The sequence below is a fragment of the Mus musculus genome, chromosome 4, assembly GCF_000001635.26.
Source record: "Mus musculus strain C57BL/6J chromosome 4, GRCm38.p6 C57BL/6J".
In the NCBI taxonomy this organism is placed as follows: domain Eukaryota; kingdom Metazoa; phylum Chordata; class Mammalia; order Rodentia; family Muridae; genus Mus; species Mus musculus.
Genome location: NC_000070.6, coordinates 141877262 through 141901291, shown reverse-complemented (window position 1 = coordinate 141901291; position 24030 = coordinate 141877262). Strand labels below are relative to the sequence as shown.

At 49.1% G+C, this 24030-nt stretch overlaps 1 protein-coding gene and 2 long non-coding RNA genes across 22 annotated transcripts in view; 2 read left to right on the top strand and 1 right to left on the bottom strand.

Annotated features, from left to right (window-relative positions):
- Nucleotides 1-10862, top strand: part of Fhad1 (forkhead-associated (FHA) phosphopeptide binding domain 1) — a 124698-nt gene extending 113836 nt beyond the window's left edge. For 6 of the 16 annotated variants that reach the window (XR_003954977.1, XM_017320274.2, XM_030253617.1 and 3 more), the window contains 3 exons: nt 2042-2107; nt 4811-4864; nt 10331-10862. Coding sequence is in view for 15 of the 16 variants with exons in the window: in XM_017320274.2 (XP_017175763.1) it covers nt 2042-2107; nt 4811-4864; nt 10331-10441 (231 nt within the window). In the remaining variant the exon portion in view is untranslated. Of the gene's footprint in view, nt 1-2041; nt 2108-4810; nt 4865-10019; nt 10214-10330 lie in introns of those variants that run through there. The other 10 variants (XM_030253621.1, XM_030253625.1, XM_017320279.1 and 7 more) reach the window with 7 other exon arrangements.
- On the bottom strand, nt 1004-20011 carry Fhad1os2. 2 transcript variants are annotated; one of them, XR_003955162.1, is made up of 5 exons: nt 19411-20011; nt 15536-15708; nt 4725-4851; nt 2672-2927; nt 1004-1844 (listed from the first exon to the last, which is right to left on the bottom strand). It is a non-coding gene; the product is annotated as a forkhead-associated (FHA) phosphopeptide binding domain 1, opposite strand 2 (long non-coding RNA). The 2 variants fall into 2 exon arrangements; XR_390920.3 differs by lacking the exon at nt 19411-20011 and adding an exon at nt 16336-17020.
- Nucleotides 15672-21608, top strand: Gm46874. 4 transcript variants are annotated; one of them, XR_001784482.1, is made up of 3 exons: nt 15672-15760; nt 18186-19420; nt 20946-21608. It is a non-coding gene; the product is annotated as a predicted gene, 46874 (long non-coding RNA). The 4 variants fall into 4 exon arrangements; XR_001784483.1 differs by lacking the exon at nt 15672-15760 and adding an exon at nt 17081-17784; XR_001784485.1 differs by lacking the exon at nt 15672-15760 and having other exon boundaries at nt 17081-18288; nt 19314-19420.
- The last annotated feature ends 2422 nt before the right edge of the window (nt 21609-24030 follow it).

The window sequence follows — 24030 nt, the reverse complement described above, 5'->3', positions numbered from 1 at the left end:
AAGGAGGCTTAACAGTTTTTCCAAGTTCCCTCTGTAATGTAAAGATGGACTGGGTGAGACCCTGGACTGGGATGTTTCCCATCTGAGGCTTTTGAACCACTCTCCTTTACAGCAGACAGACAGACGGACACTGACACATATGCATACACCACTGCTGTTTTAACGTTTGAGTGCTTCTTCACAATACAGAACTTTCCAGAATCAAAAGCCAGGCCTCCAAACTAACACTTTCTTCCATGGCCTTTTCATTGGTGTATAGGGCTCACACACAGGTGGCACCGGGGTCGTGTGAGGACCCTCATGCATGTGTATGTTAACATCATGCAGGCACACCCATCCATGCCTGTACACCCTTGTGTCAACCCCATGAGCCCCTTTGGTCCCCTAGACATATTTGCTTCTTCTCTCAAGTCATATCCGATTTTATAACCTACATCTAAAGAAAACCTCAGAAGCCCACATGAGGGAGAACACTCACTCTTTATCTTCCCGAGAGAGGCGTACCTCTCTGTACACTACTAACACCTTCGGCCTCGTATGACGAGGCTGGTTGTCGAAAGCAAGGAAACTCTCAGAGTTAGACACACACAGAGCCTGGGACGTCAGGACTCTGTCCATGGCACACTGCTGTGCTCAGCCCTGTCCAGTTTCCACATTCCTAGAAAAGGCGCCTCTCTAAGAATTAAGAGGTCGACTTTGGAGCCAAACAGTAGGGTCTGTGCCCACCTCGGACCTTTAGTGACTAGAAGGTAGCCACTCTGTGTCTTGGCTTCTCAACAATGGCAGGGACAAACAGGACTCAGTTTTCAGGATAGTGGGGAAGGGGCACGTTCAGAATAACAGTAGCACCCCCAAAACTCAGTGCTATAGGGCGAGAAAGGCAACTCTGGAGTTAGTCATGGGTCTCTTTCAGAGGGTCTCTTTCAGATCACTGGTGCCTCCCCCACCCCACCCCCAGCCGAGAGCCCAGTCCCCCCCCCCCCCCACCCCAGGCTGTTTCCTGCTCCTGGGAAGCTGGCAGCTCTTTTGTCCAGCATTCTTTTCTCGCTGGTGAATGCAGCTGGGGCTGCCGCCAAGATAGAGCAGATACTTTCCGTGAATGGCTCAGATGGGAATTTTCAATAGAAAGCTTTTAAACACTCGGGACCTGCCCTCTGAGAAGGCTGGGAGCCCTTTCCCTGGGCTGCTGCGGGGCTGGAAGTGTGAGAACAGCTGCTGTCAGTGGCTTCCTTGGCCAGGGGAGCAAACTTCACTCCCTCGCAGGCTCCAGCCTGTCAAATCCCAGCCTGGAGGTTTGGTCGCTGCTTTCAGGAGTGGTCTCAGCTAGGCTGGAAACCCCCTACCCCTCCCATGCCATTGATTTAGATCTCTTGTCTTTGGGGTGCGAATAAAAAAAAACGGCATGGCCCACAGGGTTTAGTTCAACAGGAGCACGGGTGTGAAGCAAGAGAGACACCCCGTGATATCCCATGATGCCTTTGGCTATCACTGACATCCTTATTCTAACTCACTGTTTTCAAAGATTGCCTTGGGCCCAGTGCTGTCTAGCTCTTCTTCGGCTCTGTCCCACCGTGGCCAAAGAGTAGAAACTGGTAGACGTTGGGCCGGTTGGCTCCTTGGGTAAATCTGCTTGCTATCAAGCGTTAACGGCATAAGTTCGATTCCCAGGACTCACAAAGTGGAAGGGAGAAGAGAATGGGCTCTCTCAAGTTGTCCTCTGTCCTCCACATGAGTTCACGGCTCCCACAGACACTAAATAACTAAACAAATGTAATAAACGACGTTTTTAAGAAGTCATCAGATATGTCAGGTGGGGATGGACGGGGAGCCTCAGGAACAGAAGGCTGAAAAATATAAATACAGGGAGAGTGGCACAGTGAATGACCAAAAAGTGTAGAGAAAACCACCCTCCCGCAGGCCACTTCTGAAGCACGGGGCAGTGAACCATAGTATCTCCCAGAAGCCCCCATAGCTAAGCCCCAGACTAGAACAGGTAAGGGCAGACTAAACGCTTCCCCCCTTGCCTGGTTTCTTCACTCAGGATCGAGGAGAGGATCCGGAGCAGAGAAACATGTCCTACAGCCCCTTCAAAGACAATGAGAAGCAGGTAGGAATCAGGCAGCCGCTGGCAAAGTAGCCTGTCCCTGCAAGGGCGAGAGCCTTGGGCAAGAACCGCAACCCACCTGCCCAGAGATGTGGGCCACCCCCAGCCCATCCTCCCAACCAGCCCCGCCCACTGCCTCCCAGCCCGGCTCTCTAACTCAGGGCCCCCAAATGAAGGAAGTCCCAGGGCACTTTTGGCCAGTGAAATGAAACATCTCAGACACCAAATGGCTTAGGATTTGGAGAAAAGAAAAGAGGGGAGGGAGTGGGGAACCCAAGACTTCTTTCCTAAGGATGGAGTGCATGGGTTAGGGGGTACAAAGTGGAAACCCGGAATGGAGGTGAATGTTCCTGACTGACTCTGGCAGCTTTCATCCCTGCGTGTGGGTGGCTTTCCTCTGACTCGGGGCTTCCTGGCACCCTGGCACCCTGTTGGAAACAGAGATCCAACTTGGTCCCCAGTTCACGGAGTCCTCCAAATACAGTGTATGAGCTGTCCCCAGTGTCCTCAGAACAGGGACCATCCAGAGCACTCCCCCAAGACAGCACAGTGTCCACTGAGTCACACCTGAGAGTAGATCTTGTTGTCCTCGTACTCTGCCCTTCCTAGGGCTCAGCTATCCACCACTTGACCTTCGTTCAAATGGATTCGGGAGCAGCGAGCTAGGGTTTCTCAGAGTCCTTGGGTCCCGTGACTCGGCACCTCCAGCCCTCGTTAACCAGAGTAGCTTTCCTTTCCTTCATGTATCTTACTTATATCCCAGTCTTCCTTCATGTATCTTACTTATATCCCAGTCTACGTACGCATTGGGTAAAGGGGTTTGCTGCAGAGAGAGGAGAAAACAAGGCAAGAGGAAGGTACGCAAAGGCCTGGGGGGGCTGCAGGTCACTGGTAGACTCCTTGCCGAGCAAGTGAAACACCCTGGGTTCCATACCTAGGACTTCCTCTAAGCCAGGTTTGCCGTGTGTGTGTGTGTGTGTGTGTGTGTGTGTGTGTGTGTGTGTGTGTGTCCTCAGAAGCCAGAGAAAGGCATGGGATATTGGGACCTTCTGGGGTTAGAGTTACAGACAGTTGGTCCTAAGCCTCCAGTGTGGATGCTGGGAACTGAGCGGCAGCGCTCTGAATAGTTCTCCTCCTATCAGCCACCTCTCCAGCCCTGAGGTAAACAGTGAACAGCTGCAAGCTCCAGGCCTTCTTAGTACAAAATACCCAGAGGGCAACTGTCAGCTAAATACAGGCCTCAAAGAGTTCCTCAAAGACAGTTGTTTTGAGAGGTTGGAAGAGACTGGGGAACATTCACTGCCCTCCCAGGAGACTGCTACCCTCCCTTCCTCCCTCCCTTCCTCCCTCCCTCCCTCCCTCCCTCCCTCCCTCTTTCCCCAATCACTGGGTGTCAGGGAAAGCCAGGTGGGGTTGCCAGTAGGAGGGAAAAGTGAAATGAGGTACATCTAAATTTCACGAGGGGGGGGGTTGGGAGGATGGGGGGGGTTGTTTGTTGTTCTTCCTCCTTGTTTGGAGATGGACCCCACTACCCCCTGCCTCCTGGAAGAACACTCTTACTACGGAGCCACACCCTCTGCCTTTTGAATTTCAGATAAACAACATAGTCATTTAGTCTAAGCATGTCCCAAATATGAGATGGAGATATATTTTCATAGAGATGTGCTCCCATTATGAAGTTTGAATGGACTTGGGCACCATTTCCCTGGCAGCCCACCAATGAGCATTGACAGACAACCAACCAGCTTGGTGCCAAGGAGGGCGGGAGGCTCAGAGGCAGCTGTCAGGAACAGCTGCCCACAGATGGGCTTCCGCTGGCTCAGGCGAGCGGCTCATTGGTTTGAGCCTTTGGCGGTGGTATTTGTTTGTTGGTTTGTTTAGGGAGAGCTTTTTTTTGTTTTGTTTTACTTTTTAAGTACTATCTCAGTATGCTGGATTTCTAGTTTCTCTGAGAAACTTGCGAGACAGGAATGCAAGACCCACCATCCATCCATAAACCACAGCCTCTCAGGCCCCGTAGGAAGGACTCGGGCTCCTGGTTCACAGCTTACCCAGTTTCTCCTCCTTTGCTAACACCCAGAGCCCTGAAGGCATGAGTGTCTGTAAGGCACAGGTTTTCAGAGCTCTCTGGGAATTCCCTCTTCCCTAGCCGACCCTCCATTTACCTGCTGACTTCCGAAGAGGAAGCCGCAGCTCCCTCTGTCACCATGGTACCCTCTCTACTTCTGAAGGGTCTTTCTTCCGGCCTTTCTACCCCTAAGGTGTAGGGTCTGGAAGACAGTGGGGTTCTGAGTCAGAGCAGCCAGGCTGGGGTGTGGAGGGCTTCCCAACAGGCAATACCTGAGGAACAGGGTAGCCACTGTGGTCTCTGTAACACCTATATGGTAGGGACACCTACACCCTCTGCCCTCCCGTTCTGCAAGGCCCTGCCTGCTGCCAGCAGAAGTCATTTTGCCTCCTGCGAGACCCCTCAGCCTGCCAGTCTCCTCCTAGCTAGGATCTAAACAGAGATCCCAGAGCAGCAAATGAACCCCCAAAACAGCACCCCCTACAGCAAGCCATATGTCACTCCCTGCCCGACCCCCCAAAGGGCCCAACATTCCAAATCAGTAAATCTTACATAGAGAAGAGCCCATCCGTCTTGGGCCCAGAAGGCAGTACAAGTCTAAACTAAATGTCGTCGTCGCTGTCTTTTCTGTGTTAAAGAGACGCTTGTTTGTTGAGATGGTCAAGAGCAAGATGCAGAACTCAAGTGTCCAGGTGAGCCAGAGAGAAGGGAAACGATATGTTAGCAGTTCCTCACATCTGCTGGGAACCAAGCGTTTGGTAGTGTGGGGCATGGAATGACATGACAGCTCATTCACTTCCGGGGCAGGGGTCATCCAAGCCCACAGAGGAGGGGTCTGAGGATCAGAGACTGTGAGTCTCCATCCACACAGTTAATGAGGAGAGACTTCCATGGAGCCCAGCATAGGTAGGAGATTTTGGATATTCTTTACTGCCTTTCAGAGTGTACAAGTACCACAGCTTGGGTAAGCATTTCTCTCAAATTCTGCGGGAACATCACCTAAAATATTCTTTTTTTTTAAAGAGCTGAGAATCAAGACTATGACATTTTAAATATACTGAAGCGTCACAGCTGTGATCCAGCCCTTCCTGGAATTGCCCCAATCCACACTCTGCCTTGCGGAAAGCAGAGGCGAGCTTGTGGAAGCCTGTGGCTAGACGCACTTCCTCTGCACATGAGAAAGGAGATAAATCTGTCAGTATTTGGGGGGGGGGGCACAGATGAAGGAGGCACAGTGCCCGTCACCCTCCATAGCCCGAGGAGCTCCCCAGCTTCAGGGATCACGACTCAGGCTAAGCCAGGGTTCGCGGCATCAGTGACGCAAAGCATTTCGGGACAGGCCAGTTTATAAAGCAGAGTTGGAGGTTTCAGATTTTACTCAAGATATTTTCATACAGGCTTTAGCATGCGGGCTGGGAGAAACAGAGGCGCTCGGAAGGATGTTAGACATACCCAACTGTGGGCATCTCCTCAAGGAGAGGCATAGCGCTCCCTATGACTTATGATATAGTCACACACAGGATTTTGGGTGGGGCTTGGGTTGACAGTCTTATCACTGGGTGGTCCCTAAAAGATAATGACAGGACTACAGTTGATAAGGTGAAAGGCTAACCTATGGAGGAGGGCGGGATATCCTGCTGTTAATAGGGTTAACTTTTGCTTGAGAGTCTCGGGGCAAGGTCTGGGGAAAGCATAAGACCGTACCCAGGGTCAAACACACTCAGGGTTTAACTATACGTGAACGGAATATTGACTCTAGGCCAGCAGCCTCGATAGTAAACGTTGACTGTGGTGGAATTCTTATATCTCTGCTGGTGAGAGGCTTCAGACCCTTGGGTGAGATTTCCCCTAACCCCTTCATGCCCCCAGAATTTCTGTCTTTCTATTGTGCCTTGGGTCCATGAAAGAGACATTATTCTGAATCAACAAAATTATTATTGGGAAAAAAACCAAGATATTCCATATAAAAAACTTTTTTTTTGAGAGTCTCACCGCATAACCTCGCTGACCCAGAACTCACTATGTATACCAGGCTAGCCTTGAATTTACAGAGAGCCACCTGCCTCTGTCTCCCTAGGAGAGGCCTGTGCCACCATACTTAGTCATCAGGGATAGTTTTAAAGATCAAAAGTTTCTTCCTTAATATCTTTATCTTAAAGCTAGACAGTGGTGGATGTTGGGAAAACAGAGAGTGCCCTTGGTGGTGGTGGTGGGGGGGGGTCCCTTAGATCTGAGACCTTCGCCCGCTGTAAAGTAGTACTATGAAGATGCTTGCCATTCATCCATAAACGGGGGAGATGCGGTTAGGTTTTATCTAAGGACGGCCTCAAGTTGTAAGGGGACAGAGATATCTAGAGGGCCCGGATGTACTGGGAACTGCACATCTCTCTGACACGGAGATCCTAGAATGTCAGGTGTGCTCTGAGCTGCCGAGAATGGGACAAAGCACACTTCTGCTGGGAATACAACGGTCCCATTTCCAGCCACCAAGGCATCGATACAAGGTTTGGGGTCTAGGACGCCAGGGCACAGTCAGCCTTGTTCCAGATTTCTTGCAAATTGTTGCTGGGTCCCCTCCCTCGAATGCCTGGAGTCCTGGAGGAGACAGAGTCAGTGTGCCCCGGAAAGGGACAGAGACAGTGAAGTCTCCTCAGGCTTGCCCATTCATGAGTCCCTCGTAATACTTTGGAAGTGCCTCCTCTTATCGGGGCCCCATGGCCTTTGCCTTCTGTCCTCCAAGATGCCACAGGCCGGTTCTCTTTCCCTGGTGGCCAGCAGTCTTTTGTGATTGTTTGCAGGATGTATGCCAAAGTGATCTAGTTTCCTATGCCCTAAGACATCCATCTCCTAGAGACTTGCTGGTTGCCTAGGCTGGGCTACCATATTGCTGAACGTGAGGTAGGAAGGGAGAACCACGAGGTTCCACCCTAGGATAGACCAGATATGAGCAGAGAGCCTGGGATGTGGCAGGTGACACAAGTGTGGGTGTTAACCATGCACCCCTGAAGGGGCAATGCCAACTCCAAAGGGGCAATGCCAACTCCAAAGGGGCAGACATGAATTCTTTATGTATGTATCTCTCTCTCTCTCTCTCTCTCTCTCTCTCTCACACACACACACACACACACTTGAGTTTAATATACATGCATGTACGCATGTGCAACACACACACATATACAGACACATGCATGTATACATATATCTGCACAGGTTAGGCATCCCTGATCTAAAATGCAAACTTCCTTATCACAGCCATGTATATATACACACACATATGTGCACATGCATAATACATATATGTGTACATGAATACCATATATAACATTTTCATGTATGTGAGAAGGGTGAGGAAAGACATCCACCATGTTAGCCAGGGATGACAATAAATGACGGATTGACAAGAAAGCTAGACCAAAACACTCATAAAAACTTGCCTTCCTGGCTTAGCCTTGGAACTATTCGTTGTTAAGCAAATACAGTGCAAATAATTGCTTTGGTCAAAGTACTTTGAAAGCAAAAGTCAGCAGGCAGAGCTCCAGAGCCTCTTTCAAGGGGTCCCTCCCAGTCTGTGGCAATGGAGGTCTGTGGGGAGACAGCTAAGGCACCGGTGGCTGCTTGGGAATGGGCTGGGCCTTGCGGTTTGCCGGAAAAAGGCAGCCTGGTGTATAATTTCCACCTGGGCTGCACTGTTGCAGACTGGCTTCTGTCCCTTAGGGTGTGTTCTGTGATCCCAAAGATGTTAATCTGAACCTGGGTGATGTCTGTCTGGAGGCCATCTCAGATTAGCTCTGCCAGGGCTCCTCCCTTCCTGTTCCTGTTAGTGTGTCCAAAGTCTACCTCTTCTTCCCTGGTCAATGGACAGGCTGCCTTCCCTTGTCAAGCCAAACAGGTAACAAAAAGTCCGTTCTTCCCACATAAATGGCAGGCACGGGGGTGGCACCGCCTGGACCTGGGGCTCCATTTTTAGTGAGCAGAGCTTTCTGAGTCTGGTGCCATAACAGGTTGAGGCGGGGACATTTGGGAACCATCTGCAGGTGGCAGTTTTACTGAAAAAACCCAGAGAAAGAAGCAGGAAGGAGACAGCTCTCAGAAGGAAGACAATCTTGGTTGCTGCCTGGTTTCTTCCTTCCTGGCTGTCAGGTCAATAGTGGCTGAGTGGCCTGCTACACCAATCTCAGGCTCTCGTCCCCTGAACAGATTCTGAATGCAGGCTCTCAGAACACAACGGCCAGGGGTGGCAGATAGCACATGTCTACAATCCTAGCATTTGGGATGTATAGGCAGGATGATCGGGAATTCAAGGCTAGCCTGGGCTATCTCACTATGTCAGGGCTAGCCTGGGCTATCTCACTATGGCAAGGCCAACCTGGACTACATACCCTGTCTTTAAAAACAAAACAAAAACAAAACAAGAAGCTAGAGAGTTGGCTCAGTGGATAAGAACATTTGTTGTTCTTGCAGAGGACCTGGGTTCAATTCCCAACACCCATATAGTGGCTCCCAATTGTCTGTGATTCAGGACATCCCACACCCTCTTCCAACCGTATCTGGCATCAGGCATGCATGCGGTGCACAGGCTTGTACAAAAGCAAAATACTCACAAGATCAAGTAATAAAATTACTTAAAACAAAACAAACTCGTAAGGCTCCCATCTGCCCCTATTTCAAAGCTGTCCTAAAGCGAACAGAGCGCACGAGGTGGATTTTCTATTTCCAGAGACTTGTGAGGTAGCCCCGCTTGTTCCAGCAGGTGGTACCAAGCCTCAGGTCCCGAGTTTAGTCCCCAGTACTCACAAGGTAGAAATAACACTCCCGCAAGTTATCCCCTGACTAAAATGCATATCATGCCGTATACACACATGCGCAGACACACCCAAATAAATAAAATGTAATGTTAAAAAGACCTTCCCAGAATGACTCCACCCGTCTCTAAAAAAGACAGACCCCACAGCCTGGTCTCCATGTGACAGATGGAGAAAATGGGGTGTGGGGGGATGTATAGTGGCAGCTGAAACGCACATTATTCACAAGCCCCCCCTGACTTGGGTGTACGTGTATCCTGACGGTTTGAATCACAAACGTATAGGAGACAGTAGGAAGCATGCACCCTGTTAGACAGGAACTCAAAGGGCTGACGTATCCGTGGAACAGAGAGGGGCATGTGCAAGCAAGAGGTCTTCTGGAGAGGCGGTTACCTACTCGAAAAGAGGAGAGATGCAGATACACAGAGAGATGGCCTCCTGAATAAACCAAGGGAGAGGACTGGGTGCTGTTGACACTCAATGCACGCATGCATGCACGCACACACTCACCGGAGCATGCATACACGGGAGAATGTCACGCATGCACACTGTCCACTACCACATCTCTGCAGACCGCCTCTTCCCAGTCATGTGACAAAAAGCAAGTGAAAAACCTCAGAGCCCATAAACCCCAAATCCTGGGAGAGGTCAATTGTCCAAGAAGCCCAGCTGTGACCTGGAGCAGCATCGGTCCTGTGGTCACTACGGTGTCCCCTGCTATCTAAGGGAGAAGGAGTCAGACAGGATTGAGGCTCTCCTGGAGAGCCTGCCAAGCCATCAGAGCCATGGGACACCTCCTCCAGACCTGTGACAGTTCAGAGGGAGAAACGCCACCCCCAGGAGTAGGAGGCTCCGCTCCAGGGAGTAGCTCCTAGCACACAGATCCCGGTTTCAAACATCCGATGTAGACAGGGGAGAGAGGAGCACAGTCCCACTTACTGGGAAGGGTGCATCGAAGCATGAGGCTCATCCCCAAGAAACATGGTAATGACTGAGAATTGTACTGCTTTGCTCATGTGAACATGTGTTTGCCTTCTCACTTTAGTTCACAAGCAAAAGCTGCACAGGGGTCTGGAATCGATGATCACTGCTTGAGAGCTCCTACCGCTCTGGCGGAGGCCTGAGTTCGAGTCCCAGCATCCAAGTCAGGCCTCTCACAGCTGCCTGTGATACACAGGGAAACCTGACACCTCTGGCCTCCCCAGGCACCGGCACATGCGTGTAACTCATACACAGACAGACACGCACATACACATAACTAAAAATAAAGTAAATCTTTTTTTTTTTAATTGCATAGGCCATTTGAGGCTCTGACTGCACTGACAAATTTTGTGTGTTCTTCTTTGTTCATCGAAGGCTGGAGCCAAGAAAGCCACCCTGAAGACAGGCCAAGAGAGAGAGACAAAGAAGGAGGCATACAAGTCGACCCAGAGCCTTTCATTTGTTAAACCCGGAGGAAAGAACTAGAAAACACACTGTCCCAGGGCTTCACGCGATCCTGAGTCGGTATGACTCTCCAGTAACAAGTACTGAGGGACCTTTGTGATGTGTTGAAGATGGATGCTTGGATGCCTTGCATTCTAGATTAATATTTTCCATAGAACTTTGGAGTGTATAAGGAGGAGACTTTTAAAAATTATCCATAAATGTATGTATATACATGCACATATATAAAGAATATGTCTATAATCCAGACTCCTTCGGCTTGTGGATGCAGTTGTTCACATGTGGGTTATGATGCACCCAAGTTCTGGCTCCTCTAAGGAGCTCCAGAGAGACCCAGCTGGAGCCATGGGGCAACAGGGATGCTTCAAGCCGTTGGCCACAGTATAATGAATTTATATCTGAGTTTATCATAATAAATTTAGAATGCCAATCAATTCTGTCACTTCTGTAATCCTGACCGACATTTCTGTGACCCTTTGTAGTTCTCAAAACATTTATCAACCTTTTCCCCAAGCCCTGATTTGCTCCATCTCACAGATCAGGATGCTGAAGTCCAGAGAGGTTGGCTGGCCTATCTACAGTCACTCGCTAGTAAACTGGGCTTGGAAGGCTGCTTTCATTTTGTTGGGTTCTTTGGTTGTTTTTTCCTTTATTTTGTTTGGTTTTTCAAGACATGGTTTCTCTGTGTAGCCTGACTGTCCTGCAACTCCCTCTCTAGACCAGGCTGTTCCCAAAATCACAGAGATCTGCCTGCCTCTGCCTTTTAAGAGCTGGGACTAAGAGTGTGTGCCATGATGCCCGGCTGGAAGCCTGGTTTCTAATTCTGTCACATTGTCCATTCTACTGGACCAAGATGACCCTAGCCTTCCCAGCCTCTGGTTACAGAAGAGACCAAGGACCCAGTCACCAAAGCACACACGCTCCATCCCCATGATGTTTACAGAGACCTTAGTTCTCCTCTTGTGCCCTGTCATACCGAGGTGAAAAGGCACAAAGCAAACTGGTTTATTATTATTATTGTTGTTAAATCTGCAATAAAATATTTTCATATTCTATTCTAATTTCATTTCTGTTGGTGTGATAAAAAAAAATCCAGACAAAGAGCAACCTGGGGCACAAAAAGGGTTTATTTCCATTTATTTTACCAGTGTGATGCTTACAGCCCATCATAAGTCAGGGCAGGAACTTCAAATAGCTAGTCACATCACACCCACAGAGAGAAATGAGCACTCGCTTGTGCGTGCTCACTCACTTGTGCTCAGCTTGACTTCTATACTCGCCTACAGCTCAGGTACCCAGGCCTAGGGGATGGAGCCACCTACAGTGGGCTGAGTCTTTCCACATCAGTTAACATCAGTTAAGACAAAGCCCCATAGCTATGCCTGTAGACTGAATCTATGTAGATGATCTATCCCTCTTTGGGGTTCTCTTCCCAGGTGTTTCTAGGTTGTTTCAAATTGATAATAAGCCGACCGTCGTGTATTATAAAACCAAATGTATTCTTTATGCTTGTTCAAAATTTGGGGGAATTTAGGAGAAAAACTTTTTATGTGTTATGCCATGAGAGGCATATCCAAAGTCGGTGAGTAAGGTGATCTTCACTTGATCTTACGAAGGCCAGTGAGGCACTGGAGAGAGGGTTCTGTGGTTAAAAGCCCTGGCTCCTTTCTAGAGAATCAGGGTTTAGTTATCAGCAAATGCAGCTCATAGCTGTCTGTAACTCCAGGTCTAGGGCATCTGACACCCTCTCCACAGGAAATTACACACACAGAATAACAAAAAAGAAAAAGAGAAAGAGAAAGAAGAGAGAAGTGAAGGGAAGGGAAGGGGAAGAGGGAAGGGAAAGGAAAGAGGGAAGGGAAAGAAAGAGGGAAGGGAAAGAAAGAGGGAAGGGAAAGAGGGAAGGGAAAGAGGGAAGGGAAAGAGGGAAGGGAAAGAGGGAAGGGAAAGAGGGAAGGGAAAGAGGAAAAGGAAAGAGGAAAAGGAAAGAGGAAAAGGAAAGAGGAAAAGGAAAAAGGAAAAGGAAAAGGAAAAAGGAAAAGGAAAAAGGAAAAGGAAAGGAAAAAAGAGAAAGGAAAAAAGAGAAAGGAAAGGAGAAAGGAAAAAGGAAAGGAAAGGAAAGGAAAGGAAAGGAAAGGAAAGGAAAGGAAAGGAAAGGAAAGGAAAGGAAAGGAAAAAGGAAGGAAGCAAGCAAGGAAAGAAGCAGGAAGGAAAAAAATTTTTGGAGACATGGTTTCTTTGTGTAGTCCTGGCTGTTCTAGAACTCACTCTGTAGACAGCCTCAAACTCCACCTTCCTCTGCCTCCAGAAATGTTGGGATTAAAGATCTGTGCCACCACAACCTATCAATAGCTTCTAAAGAAAGTCTTTTTTAAAAGCTCTTGAAAAAAAAAATCTCAAAATTTGTTTCATGACCTGAGCCATGCCTGGTTGCAGCACTCCAGACGTGGGGGGGGGGGGGTGGGGGGGGGGTGGGGGCGGGAGGTCAAGATCATCCTCAAGTACATAGCAAGTGTGGGGATAGCCTGGGCTACATGAGATTCTGTCTCAACAAGGGGGAGACTGGGGAGATGGATCAGTGCTCAAACGTGAGGACCTGAGTTTCAATCCCAGCACCCACATAAAAAAACCTAGGTGTATCTGCACACTTACTGCAAACACGGTAACAGAGGGAAGAGAGACAGGATTGCTGGGGCTTGCTGCCTGAGCTATATGGGAAGGCCTTGTCTGAAAAATAGAAAAAAGTTTGGTCACTGAGATGTGGCTCTGTAGTAGAGTGATTGTCTAGCATGTACAGGGCTCTGTGTTCCTTCTCCAGCACCACAAGAGGAGAGGGGAGGGGGGAGGGGAAGAGGGGGAAGGGGGAGGGAAGGAGGGGGAGAGGAAGAGAGGGAGGGGAAGAAAGACATGGTAACATTTCTTTCTCACCTTTCTAACTGACCTTACTTCCTGACACCTGTTGCCTCGAGCAGCAACCTTACACCAGATTTGCTGCATCCTTAGACACAGAGGATGGCTGTAACCAATCTGATCCATTCCCTCCCAGTTCAAGCCCATCAGCACCCCTGGCCTTGGCATCTGCGAGTGGATCCTGAGGTGCCATTCAGCTCACTCGTGAGCTGGAGCTGAGGACAATGCAGTCCCAGGGCCAGCCCTGTTCCCGTGTGTGTGTGTGTGTGTGTGTGTGTGTGTGTGTGTGTGTGTGTGTGTGTGTGAGAGAGAGACAGAGACAGAGAGAGACAGAGAGAGACAGAGAGAGACAGAGAGAGACAGAGACAGAGAGACAGAGAGAGACAGAGACAGAGAGACAGAGAGACAGAGAGACAGAGAGACAGAGAGGAAGATCTGATCCTCCAGAAGGGAAAGTCAAAGCCATATGTGTGTGTGTGTGTGTGTGTGTGTAGATAGATAGATAGATAGATAGATAGATAGATAGATAGATAGATAGATAGATAGATAGATAGATAGACAGACAGATAGATGTAGATAGAGACAGACAGACAGACAGACAGACAGACAGAAGACACTGGGGAGCAGCATGGTCATTCCCTTCCTCTGCAATATAGGCTAAAAGCTAATGTCTTGGCTTTCTCTCCTCCCTTGCAGCTAGAATGTACTGTACAGAGCCAGACACTAACATAGAAGTCAGAGTCCTGGAAGAGCTTTGCTTCTGAAACAAAAGACAAAGGCCACCTTTCAAAGACAATAGAGTAGAACAGAAGAGGGTCTGGTGGGACACGGTGGCATCCCTCAGCTCTAAGCCAGAGGGTTGCCTCCCTCTGGACTGCTTGTCCCCACACACTGAAGCCAGCACAGTCAGATAGTCTGTCTGCTGTGGAACAAACCACCCACAACCTGGTGACATAAAACAACAAATATGTCTCATGAGGTCAAGGCAGGCTGTCTATCCTGTCCACCCTGGATGATTACAGATGGCCTCGCTTACATGTCTGGTTCCTGACAGAGCAGTGGGTCAGGGAAGTGGCTCTCAACCGTGAGTGAGACCACTCAGCAGACAGTGGGTGGAGGCTGAGGCAGCCCAATACCCACACCTCACACCACTGCAGAGAAGCACGTCACCCTTGATGAGCAGGGAGATTGAGAAACTCAGTCTAGGGAGGCCCTTGGCTGAGCCAGTGGCAGCCCAGAGTGCTCTCCCATCATCCCTAGAGGCCAGGCAAGGCGATGGCCACAGGTTCCAAGGAACAGCTGTTAAAGGCAAGCCCCCCCCCCCCCCCTATGTGGCTTCCTGGTCTCTACCTGCTTCATGCCCGTTAGCAGACAGGGCCAGTAGAGGGAGGGCTTCCAACTCTTCACTCCTCCACACTGTGCTTCTGTTATTTGAGGCTGAAGACATTCCCAGCTGGCGGCAGGGGAATGCTACATTGCTTCTAGGTCACTCTGGGATCCTAGTTTTCCCTTCTAAAGGCCAGCTGGCCCCACAGCCTGCCTTGGGCTCTCACTGGGACCCTTCCTATCATTTGAGATGCCCCTGTTCTGTTGGGTAGATTGCTCAGTCACTAAAGTGCTTTGTAGGCAAGCACCTAAGTTATGTCCCCAGAACCTACATGAAAAGGCTGTATGTGTATTTCTAGTCCCAGCACTGGGGGAGTTGAGGGAAACAGGCAGATCGCTGTTTAGACTCCCTAGCTAGCCAGGATAGCCTAATCAGTGGATTCTAGAAGCCAGTGAGACACCTTGTCTCAAGAAACAGATTCACACCTGAGGTTGAATACAGATCTCCACACACAGGTATACCCATGCATATTTGTGTGCATGCACATACATGTACACACACACACACACACACCTCTACCACCACCAACACCACCACCACTGGCTGAACACAGGAGAAACTCTGGAAGGTAGTTAAGTTATTTAAAGTTGATGAGCTAGAGAGGAGAATAGAAAGTGACACAGAAGAGGCTTGGACAACCCAAGAGTGTTTTTTTCTTACACACACACACACACACACACACACACACACACGCAGACACACACATGCACGCACACATACGCATGCACACGCACACACGCACAGTGGCTCTGAGGCACACCAGCAGCCTGGCCTTAGATACACGAAAAGGTGGGCTATGGCCAACTCAAGCAAGTCACCTCCAGCCCCTCCTGCCTCTTCCCAAAGCAGCTCTGGCAAACATCTTCTTGCGCCTTGCTGATGCTGGCTCGCGTGGAAGCTCAGAATCGTGACTCTGCAGCTAAGGGACCTTCTCTCACAACTTGGTAGCATCACCAGTGCCTGCTGTTGCCGAAGCAGCATCATGAACTGTCTGGGTGGAGAAAAAAATAGCTTCCAGATCTTCATTCCAAAGCATGATCCTAGTAAGAACTGTGGCTTCTGGGGTGGGGGTGGGGGCGCTTAGAAGGGAGAGCAATACAGGCAAGATCTGAGGAAACCAAAACCCTGCAGATGCTAATCGCGGTCCTCTCTCTCCTCCTGCACCCGGCCTCCTGAGCAGGAGGCCAGGCAGTGAGGAAAGCTTATCAAGCCGGCCTGCTTTCCATCAGATGTGCTGTTCACATCTGTCCTCTCAGTGTCTCCAGTTATTTTGGGACAGCTCATGACCTTATGTGGCTGCTTGCTTGCTTCTCTTCTCTTCTCTTCTCTTCTCCTCTCCATCCCTTCCCCTCCCCTCCCCTCCCCTCCCCTCCCCTCCCCTCCCCTCCCCTCCCCTCCCCTCCCTTCCCCTCCTCCCCTCCCCCTCCCCTCCCCTCCTCCCCTCCCCCTCCCCCTCCCCTCCCCTCCTCTCTCTCTCTCTCTCTCTCTCTCTCTCTCTCTCTCTTTCTTCCTTTCTTTTAACATTTTTCTTTCCCCATCTGTCCCCAGGAATCCATAGCCAGGCCTCCATCCCATGACAGAGCCATTTGCACGTTGCTTGTTTTGAGTTTCATCTTACCTTCGCCGTAAACAGCTTCCCTCCCTAAGACCCCAAGATTCCAGAGCAGAAGTCTTTGTTTCTGTCTCACTGGGCTCTTGTCATCAGAGAAGTGGCTTCCCTTTGACCGGCAAGTCACATTTTCAGAGACACAATTAGTCTTCAGTCAGGCGGCAGATCATGCTATGGGCCTGGGGTGACCATGTGCTAGCTCTCTTGGTTTTGGCCTTTGCTTCCTTCACATTATAATCTCCTGCTTTTAAAGTTTATGTGTGTGAGTGTTTGCCTCGGTTATCTGTGCACCGTGTGTGTGCATGCAATGCCTGTGGAGGCCAGAAGAGAGCCTGCAGAGGAGTTACAGATGGTCGTGAGCAACCATGTGGGTGCCGAGAATAGAACTTGGGTCCTCCGGATGAGCAGTCAGTGCTCTTAACTGCTGAGCCATCTCTCCAGCCCTCTGATCTATTACTTTAACCGAAGGAAGTTGGAATCGTTGATTTGGGGGTATGTCCCAGTGAATTTGGTGACCGCATGCTCTTCTGGCTTTCTCAGGGTCTCAGGGTCTGAGGCTGGGTGTTCTTTCGAGAGCCGTGTGCGGCAATGACCCTCTCCTGGCACTAGGAATTTGATAACTAACAATAGTAACTACTTTTTTGTTTGTTTGTTTGTTTGTTTTTGTTTTTGTTTTTGTTTTTTGAGACAGGGTTTCTCTGTATAGCCTTGGCTGTCCTGGAACTCACTCTGTAGACCAGGCTGACCTCGAACTCAGAAATCCGCCTGCCTCTGCCTCCCAAGTGCTGGGATCAAAGGCGTGCGCCACCACGCCTGGCTAGTAACTACTTTTGATAGTATCCTTTCGAACCATCAGACATTTGCCGGACAGTGTAGGCATGATCTCACTTCCTCTGTGCACAGCTCCTGGTTTGCCTGAGAAAGGAAGGGTCCTTGGTAAGTAACTTGCCCAACGTGGCACAGTGAGTGTCAGAGTCTAGACTTCTTCGGTCTGCCATTTTACTTAGTGAAGTCCAGGCTCCTGCTGTTTGTGCACTGATTGGTGAGGATTGAGCCTAGTAGCCTCTGTGAACACTGTTTAAGTCTGTCTCTGGGGCAAGTAGGTAAATGGATGGTCATGGATGTGTTTCAATAAAACTTTTTAAAACTGGGCAGAATTACGAGTCCTTGTGCGAAACTATCCTCAAGGCTAGATGAACGTGTTTAAGGACACGGCCGACTGCGTAGCCACCAGGTAGCTGCATGGTTACTGTCTTCACCATGAGATGGGTGAAGACCAGAAGGTCAGTCAGTGTTGTATATATGCCTCAATCCTAACTTTTTGACAGGGTCTCCCCTTTAACCCAAAGTCATCAATTCAGCTAGACTGGCTGGCCAGTGAAGTCTAGGCATCCTCCTGTCTCCACTCCAGCCCTAGGACAACAGACATGAACTTCCTTCCCTGCTTGGCTTTTTCAAGTGAGTCCTAAGAATACTGAATTCGGGTCCTTCTGCTCATGTGTGAAGCTCATTCCCATACAAGCCGGCTCGCCAGGCCCATGGAGAGCATTTTGAGTGTCACACACAGTGGTGGCACCAAATGCTTCACAGAGCATAATCCTCTCAAGAGCTCCGGGAGACCAGGGTTGGACCGCGCAGCGCAAGGTTGTAATCCCAGGATAGGGGAGGCTGAAGCGAAGAACTCATCAAAAGTTCAAGGTCAACCTAGGCTCTATAGCGGGTTCAAGACTGGCCTGGGGTGCATAGAGAAACCAGGGAACTCTACAGGGACCACACCATAGACAATGTTCCTCCAACCTCATCCCAGTGAGATCTCAAGCATGGGCCCTAACCATCTTCCGTATTGCTTTTGCTCTTAGTGAGTCATCCGCACAGACGCTCTGCCTGATGGCCTGGAAGAGCAGCTCCCCCCACGAAGCCTGAAGGAATGCTGCCTGCAGCCTCCAGCTCCTGGGCTTCCTGGTATCTGCCTGAGTCACCTGCTTCCTCCGTTAGTCTCTTGGGAGTATAGCTTGTCCCAAGTACCAGTTACCCCTTTCACCTAACTTCACCTATGCCTGCTTTGGTCCACTGTGTGTTAACTCTACGGTGTCCTACATTCTCAGGTGCCCCTGCTGTGGCCACACGCAGTGCCTTCCAGACCTCCTAGCTATTATTACTCTGTCTGCTGAGCAGAGAGCTACTTAAATAACCTCCGGGTTACAGCGATAACCCAAAGGCCAGCGTGTCACACTGCCCGAACCCCTATCTGATGCCAGTGTCACTCCCTCAGAGACAACAGGGGACAGACACTTGAGAAGCTTGTGTTCTGCATTCCTGTGAGCTTTGTGTCGAGTCATGTGGGTTCAGAGGTGTCACTTCGGCAGCTTCTGTTTCTTGGCAGTGACCTTCAGACCTAAAAGTGGGCCACCGGATGCTCTAGAGGGGACATTGAGAAAATATCCAATGTGTCCCCAGCCTTCTCAGGGTATCACAGAGCATGAACAAATATATCCCGTGCCTTCCCTGTAAGCTAGACTAGCCACTACGCTGGGCCTGAGGGAGAGGGGTACAAAGGCAGCCAGGGCTGCTCTATCAGCTGCTTCATCAATAGTTCATGATGGGTAAGGGTAGCTGTAACCTTCCTAGTTTACTCTGTGGGGTCCAGTGGATCTCACACTCCAACACAGTTACTCTTGCCCCACATCAGTCTCCCGGTAGCCCAGAACAGGAAAGGATCCCGGGCCACACCCAGTGTCCGGCACACTTCACAAATCTATCCTTTTTATCTGCAAGCAGCAGGACACTGTTTTCCCAGAGTAGCTACTGCCAGAATGAAAGTCCCAGTCTTATGCCCATGTTAGGACCGTCTTTGGAAGGAGCCCAGAAGGGCACTCCAGTGCCAGAAGGGCTGGGCTTAAGGTATCTTTTCCCTACAGACATACACACATCATCTTAAAGGATTTGAAATGACTAACTGTTGCACGAACAAACATCTATTCACCCAGACAGGAACAGATGACAGTCTGAAAAAATCAGTACGCTAAGTCCATCCTGGAACATATGAGTCTACGGGGAGTTACCGGAGTGAGATGGAGGACTCACCCCCACACAGGTGAGGACTCAGGAAAGACACACTCCTGGAGGGCGAGGCACCCTGGAGGCAGATGTGCAGGTGGTCGGAATCCCCATTCCTCCCCAGTTGTTTCAGGTCTCCAAGCCCTGGGGAGGAGCCCTGTGTAATCTCCTGTTTCCAGGTTTGTTTACTTTCTGGGTCCCTCCCCTCCTTCCCGCAAGGGACGCAAGGGACGTTCAATTCAGAGGAAATGGCTGCGGACTCTGAGACATTAACTTGCCTATGACTTAAAACAGCATTTGGAGGCTGGTGAGGTGGTTCAGCTGGCAAAGGAATTTGCTGTCAGAGCCTTAACTTCAGTTCTGTCCCCAGGCCAGATGTGGCAGAGGTTGAGAACTAACTCCTACAGTTGTCCTCTGGCCTCCCAGGCAGCACTGTGGCACACCCTCCACAGCCATTGTTCTGGTACACTGTCTACTGCTGGGGCTTATTTGGCTTCCTTGGCCAGATTACCATCCATCAAGAAGGGAAGAAACGAAAGGCAGGAACCCAGAGGCAGGATCTGAGGCAGCGGGCTGGACTCTCCCACATCAATTCTTTTGTTTGTTTGTTTGTTTTGTTTATTTTTAAATTTTATTTATTTATGTATTTATTTTGGTTCTTCATGACAGGGTTTCTTCTCTGTGTAATCCTGGCTGTCCCGAAACTCACTTTGTAGACCAGGCTGGCCTCAAAGGCAGAGATCTACTTGCCTCTGTCTCCCGAGGCCAGATCTAGTTTACCCCCAAATTCTATATTCCAGTGTAGAAGCCGTATCATGAAGTTTTTACAGCTAGTTCAAAATACATCGGTGGGTATACCAGAGAGGCGGGTACCGTGAGATTGGCGTTTGCCATAGGCTCCAGGTGCTGTCTGATGGCATTCTTAGCTCTTGGATTGGTGGAAGCTGGTAGTCTGTTAAGTTACTAGATTCCCAAAGATTTTCATGTATCAGTCACAGGACGTTAGTGGGGCAGGGTGGGGGTGGGAGTGGGCATATGGTCTGGCTGTTCCTGAGAGCTAGAACTAGCCCAAGGTGAAGTAACTAAGTAGCCTTTGGAACTGCGACATTCCAGTCTCCTCAGAGAACTGTAACACTAACCAACCAATCAGGCTCTGCGGGGCACAGCTTCTTTCCAGGAATTTGGTTCACAGAGGCAATTCCTCAGTTGAGGTCACTTCCTTCCAGATAGGTTTACGCCAAGTTGACAAAAAAAAAAACCAACCCAGCACAACCACCAACACACACACATACATACACACACACATATACACATATACGCACATATACATACATACACACATACACATATATGCATGCACATGCACACAGATATATGCAATTAAAAACAACCACAACTAAATCTTAGAATATTGAGGATCAAACACAGGGACCCACAAATGCTAGGCAAGCATTCTATCACTGAGCTACACCCCCAACCCATATGCAAATAATATGAAATCTTACCTCAGGTCAACTCATAATCTCCCTTTGCATATTTACCTCCCTTTCTTCCTGCTCCAGGCAGCGGGGCCTCAGGAGCCACTACCTACCTTCACTGCCCCCACTGAATGGCCTCCAGATGCTGTAAGAGATTGAAGAGAAAGATTAAGATTCCCTTCCCCTGCCATCACCCCGTCGCCTCAAGTGAGTGTTTATGGTATCCCTGGACATTGACGGCTAAGCATCATCTCGGTCCATCTGGGGCTTCCTGATGACTGAGGTCTTTATGAGGCTTTCCTGATGACTGATGATTAATTAGTATCCTGGCATTCCTGAGTGCTAGGCGCATGCTCTAGGCTGCATGCTCTGACCCAGGGTTATCTCGGAAGGCCTCACTAATCCCTTTCTTGATTCCCCCAGAAGCTCAGGGCTTGATGAGACCACCCAGTTCTGTCAGACTCTGGAATGTGCCCCCAGTGGTCACGCCCTATTTCTTCCTTCTGTCTTTTCCGTGTACGCAGGCACAAGTGTGCATGTGTATATGTGTGTGCATGTGTGTAAGGGGTGTACCCATATACTCACGAGGAAGACATTAATTGACTCACTCTATCATGCTATCATGCCCTATTTCCATGAGAAATGATCCTCACTGATCTTTGAGATAGGCTGGAAGCAACCCCCAGTAATTCTCCTGCCTCTACCAACCACAGTGCTAGGGACTATTTTTGACACAGGGTTTCTGTATGTAGCCCTGGCTGTCCTAGAACTCACTATGTAGATCAGGCTGGCCTTGAACTCAGAAATTCGCCTACCTCTGCCCCTCAAGTGCTGAGATTAAAAGCGTGTGCTGCCACATCTTCCTATAAATATATATATAAAGTTTGGATGCTTGTGATTCGAACTCAGGACCTCATGCTTGCATAGAAACTGTTCTTACCCACTGAGCCATCTCCCAGCACATCCCTTCTCTTTTTCAAAGTGCTGTTGTTTTCTTAATAAGACTTCATCCCTCCCTAGGAGACAGTTATACAAGTAAATGTGGGAGTCAGAAAAGAGCCCTATCAGTGATGACTAAGTCTGCTTAGCTCCCTCCCCACTTGCAAGAGCGTCAGAGTTGGCTCTCACTCGCTCAGCCTCCATAGAAATCCTTTGCTGAGGGGGTGATTTTTTTTTTCCTGAAGATCATTCTTCCCTCATGACCAAATGCTAGAATGTGCCACCAGAATAGATCTTCCCTGCTGCCAGACTCCGTGCTCACTACACAGAACTCATGGTCATTATAAAGCGACTCTCCTAATGAAGAGCCAACTGGTGTTTCCTGGAAGTTCTATCTCCAGTCTGTCTCCAGTCAGAGCCTATCAATCGCCTTTGCTTTTCGTACCCTCGCCATTGCTTTAGTGTCTAAAAGAGAAACAACGTTTCCCTGAAATCCAAGGACTCCCAAGAAGGAAGGGAAAAAAATCGAATGAAACATAGTCTCCAACTTGCAGCTCCGGTGCTGGTTTTAGCAACCAGCCCTCCAGCAGGACCACAGCCCACTGCCTCTGAGATGGGTGGGGCAGTAAGGACCTGCCGCACCTGTCACAGAGCCTCTGAAATATGAGGAAGTTCACCTAGGGCCGGGAGATAGGTCAGCCGGTAATGTGTTTGCCATGCAAGTGTAAGGACCTGAGTCCAACCCCTATCACATTTATAAAGAGTCTACTCCACAACTTCCAGGCTAGTGAGAAATTCTATCTCAAAACACAAGGTGAACAGTGACTGAGAAATGACAGCCAACGACCTCTGGCATTCATATGTATGTGCATACATACCACACACACACACACACACACACACACAGAGAGAGAGAGAGAGAGAGAGAGAGAGAGAGAGAGAGAGAGAACCCAAGAGTTGTTTACAGAGCTTTCCAACCTGAATATAATGCTCCATGCATTAATCTCAATACTCAGTGGGCTGAAACTGGAGGATTACTAACAGTTACAGGCTAGCCTGAGCTATCTAGTGAGATCTTGATCAACCTGGGTTACAGAGTGAGACTTCTGTCTCAAAACAAAACAAAAGAAAACAAACAAAACAAAACAAAAACAAAAACCCCCAAAACCTGTTGAGAGAGTTTAGCAGGTAAAAGTGCTTAGCTAAGTGCCGTCCCTAGGTACCACGAAAGGAAAGAACCAACCGTTAACAATTGTCCTCTGACCATCACTAACACATGCCCCAAAATAATAATAATAATAATAATAATAATAATAAATAATAAATAATAAAATTAATAAATGATTTTTAATGAATTAGGGAGTTGCTCACCCAGAAGTGTGTCCTGAGCTGAAGCAGCAAGGCTCCTGTGATGATCGCTTTCCCATGATGTCACAGATACGGGAGAAATGGGAGAAATCCCGTTACCTTGTATAAGGTGTCCAGCCCCAAGATTTTACCCATGCAAGCTAAGTAGGATGTTAACTAGAGCTTAACACACAAACTCTCTTTAAAGAATTCAAACTTGAACCCCAGATTCATCTCATATGGATTACTTCTCAAGACAGCAGACCCATCAGTTGCTCTCATCACAGAGAAGTCAAAAAATAGATGCAAAACTGCTCATAGTGAAGGCACTTTGAGTCCCGCAGCACTATTAGATGCCATAACTTAATGCCCAGAGTGCAGCAGATACCTGTGATCACAGCCCCGGAGAAGCTGAAGCAGGAGAATCTCCAGTTTGAGGTCTACCTGGACCACATGGCAAGTTCAAATCCTTGGACTGAAAAGGGAGACTATCTCAAAAACAAACCAAGAAATGAGTCTGGTGATATGGATCAGACAGTAAAGCATTGGGCTAGCAGGCGCAAAGCCCTGAGCTCAATCTCTAGCATCATATAAACAGCATCTAAGGGTGCAGATCTTGTTCTCCCAGCATTTAGAAAGCTAAAATATCAGAAATAGGTCATCTTCAGCTACACAGGGAAGGGGAGGCTAGCCTGAGCTACTGACATCTGTCTAAAATAAATACATCACCCTCACCTACACAAGGAGGATGAGGCTAGCCTGGGCTACCGACATCTATCTAAAATAAAGTCATATGTTTATGACTCCAAGGCTCACCAGAGTTTTGAAAGTCACCTATGCACTTTATGAAGACAGTCTAGACAAACCTAGGCAAGTGCAGATG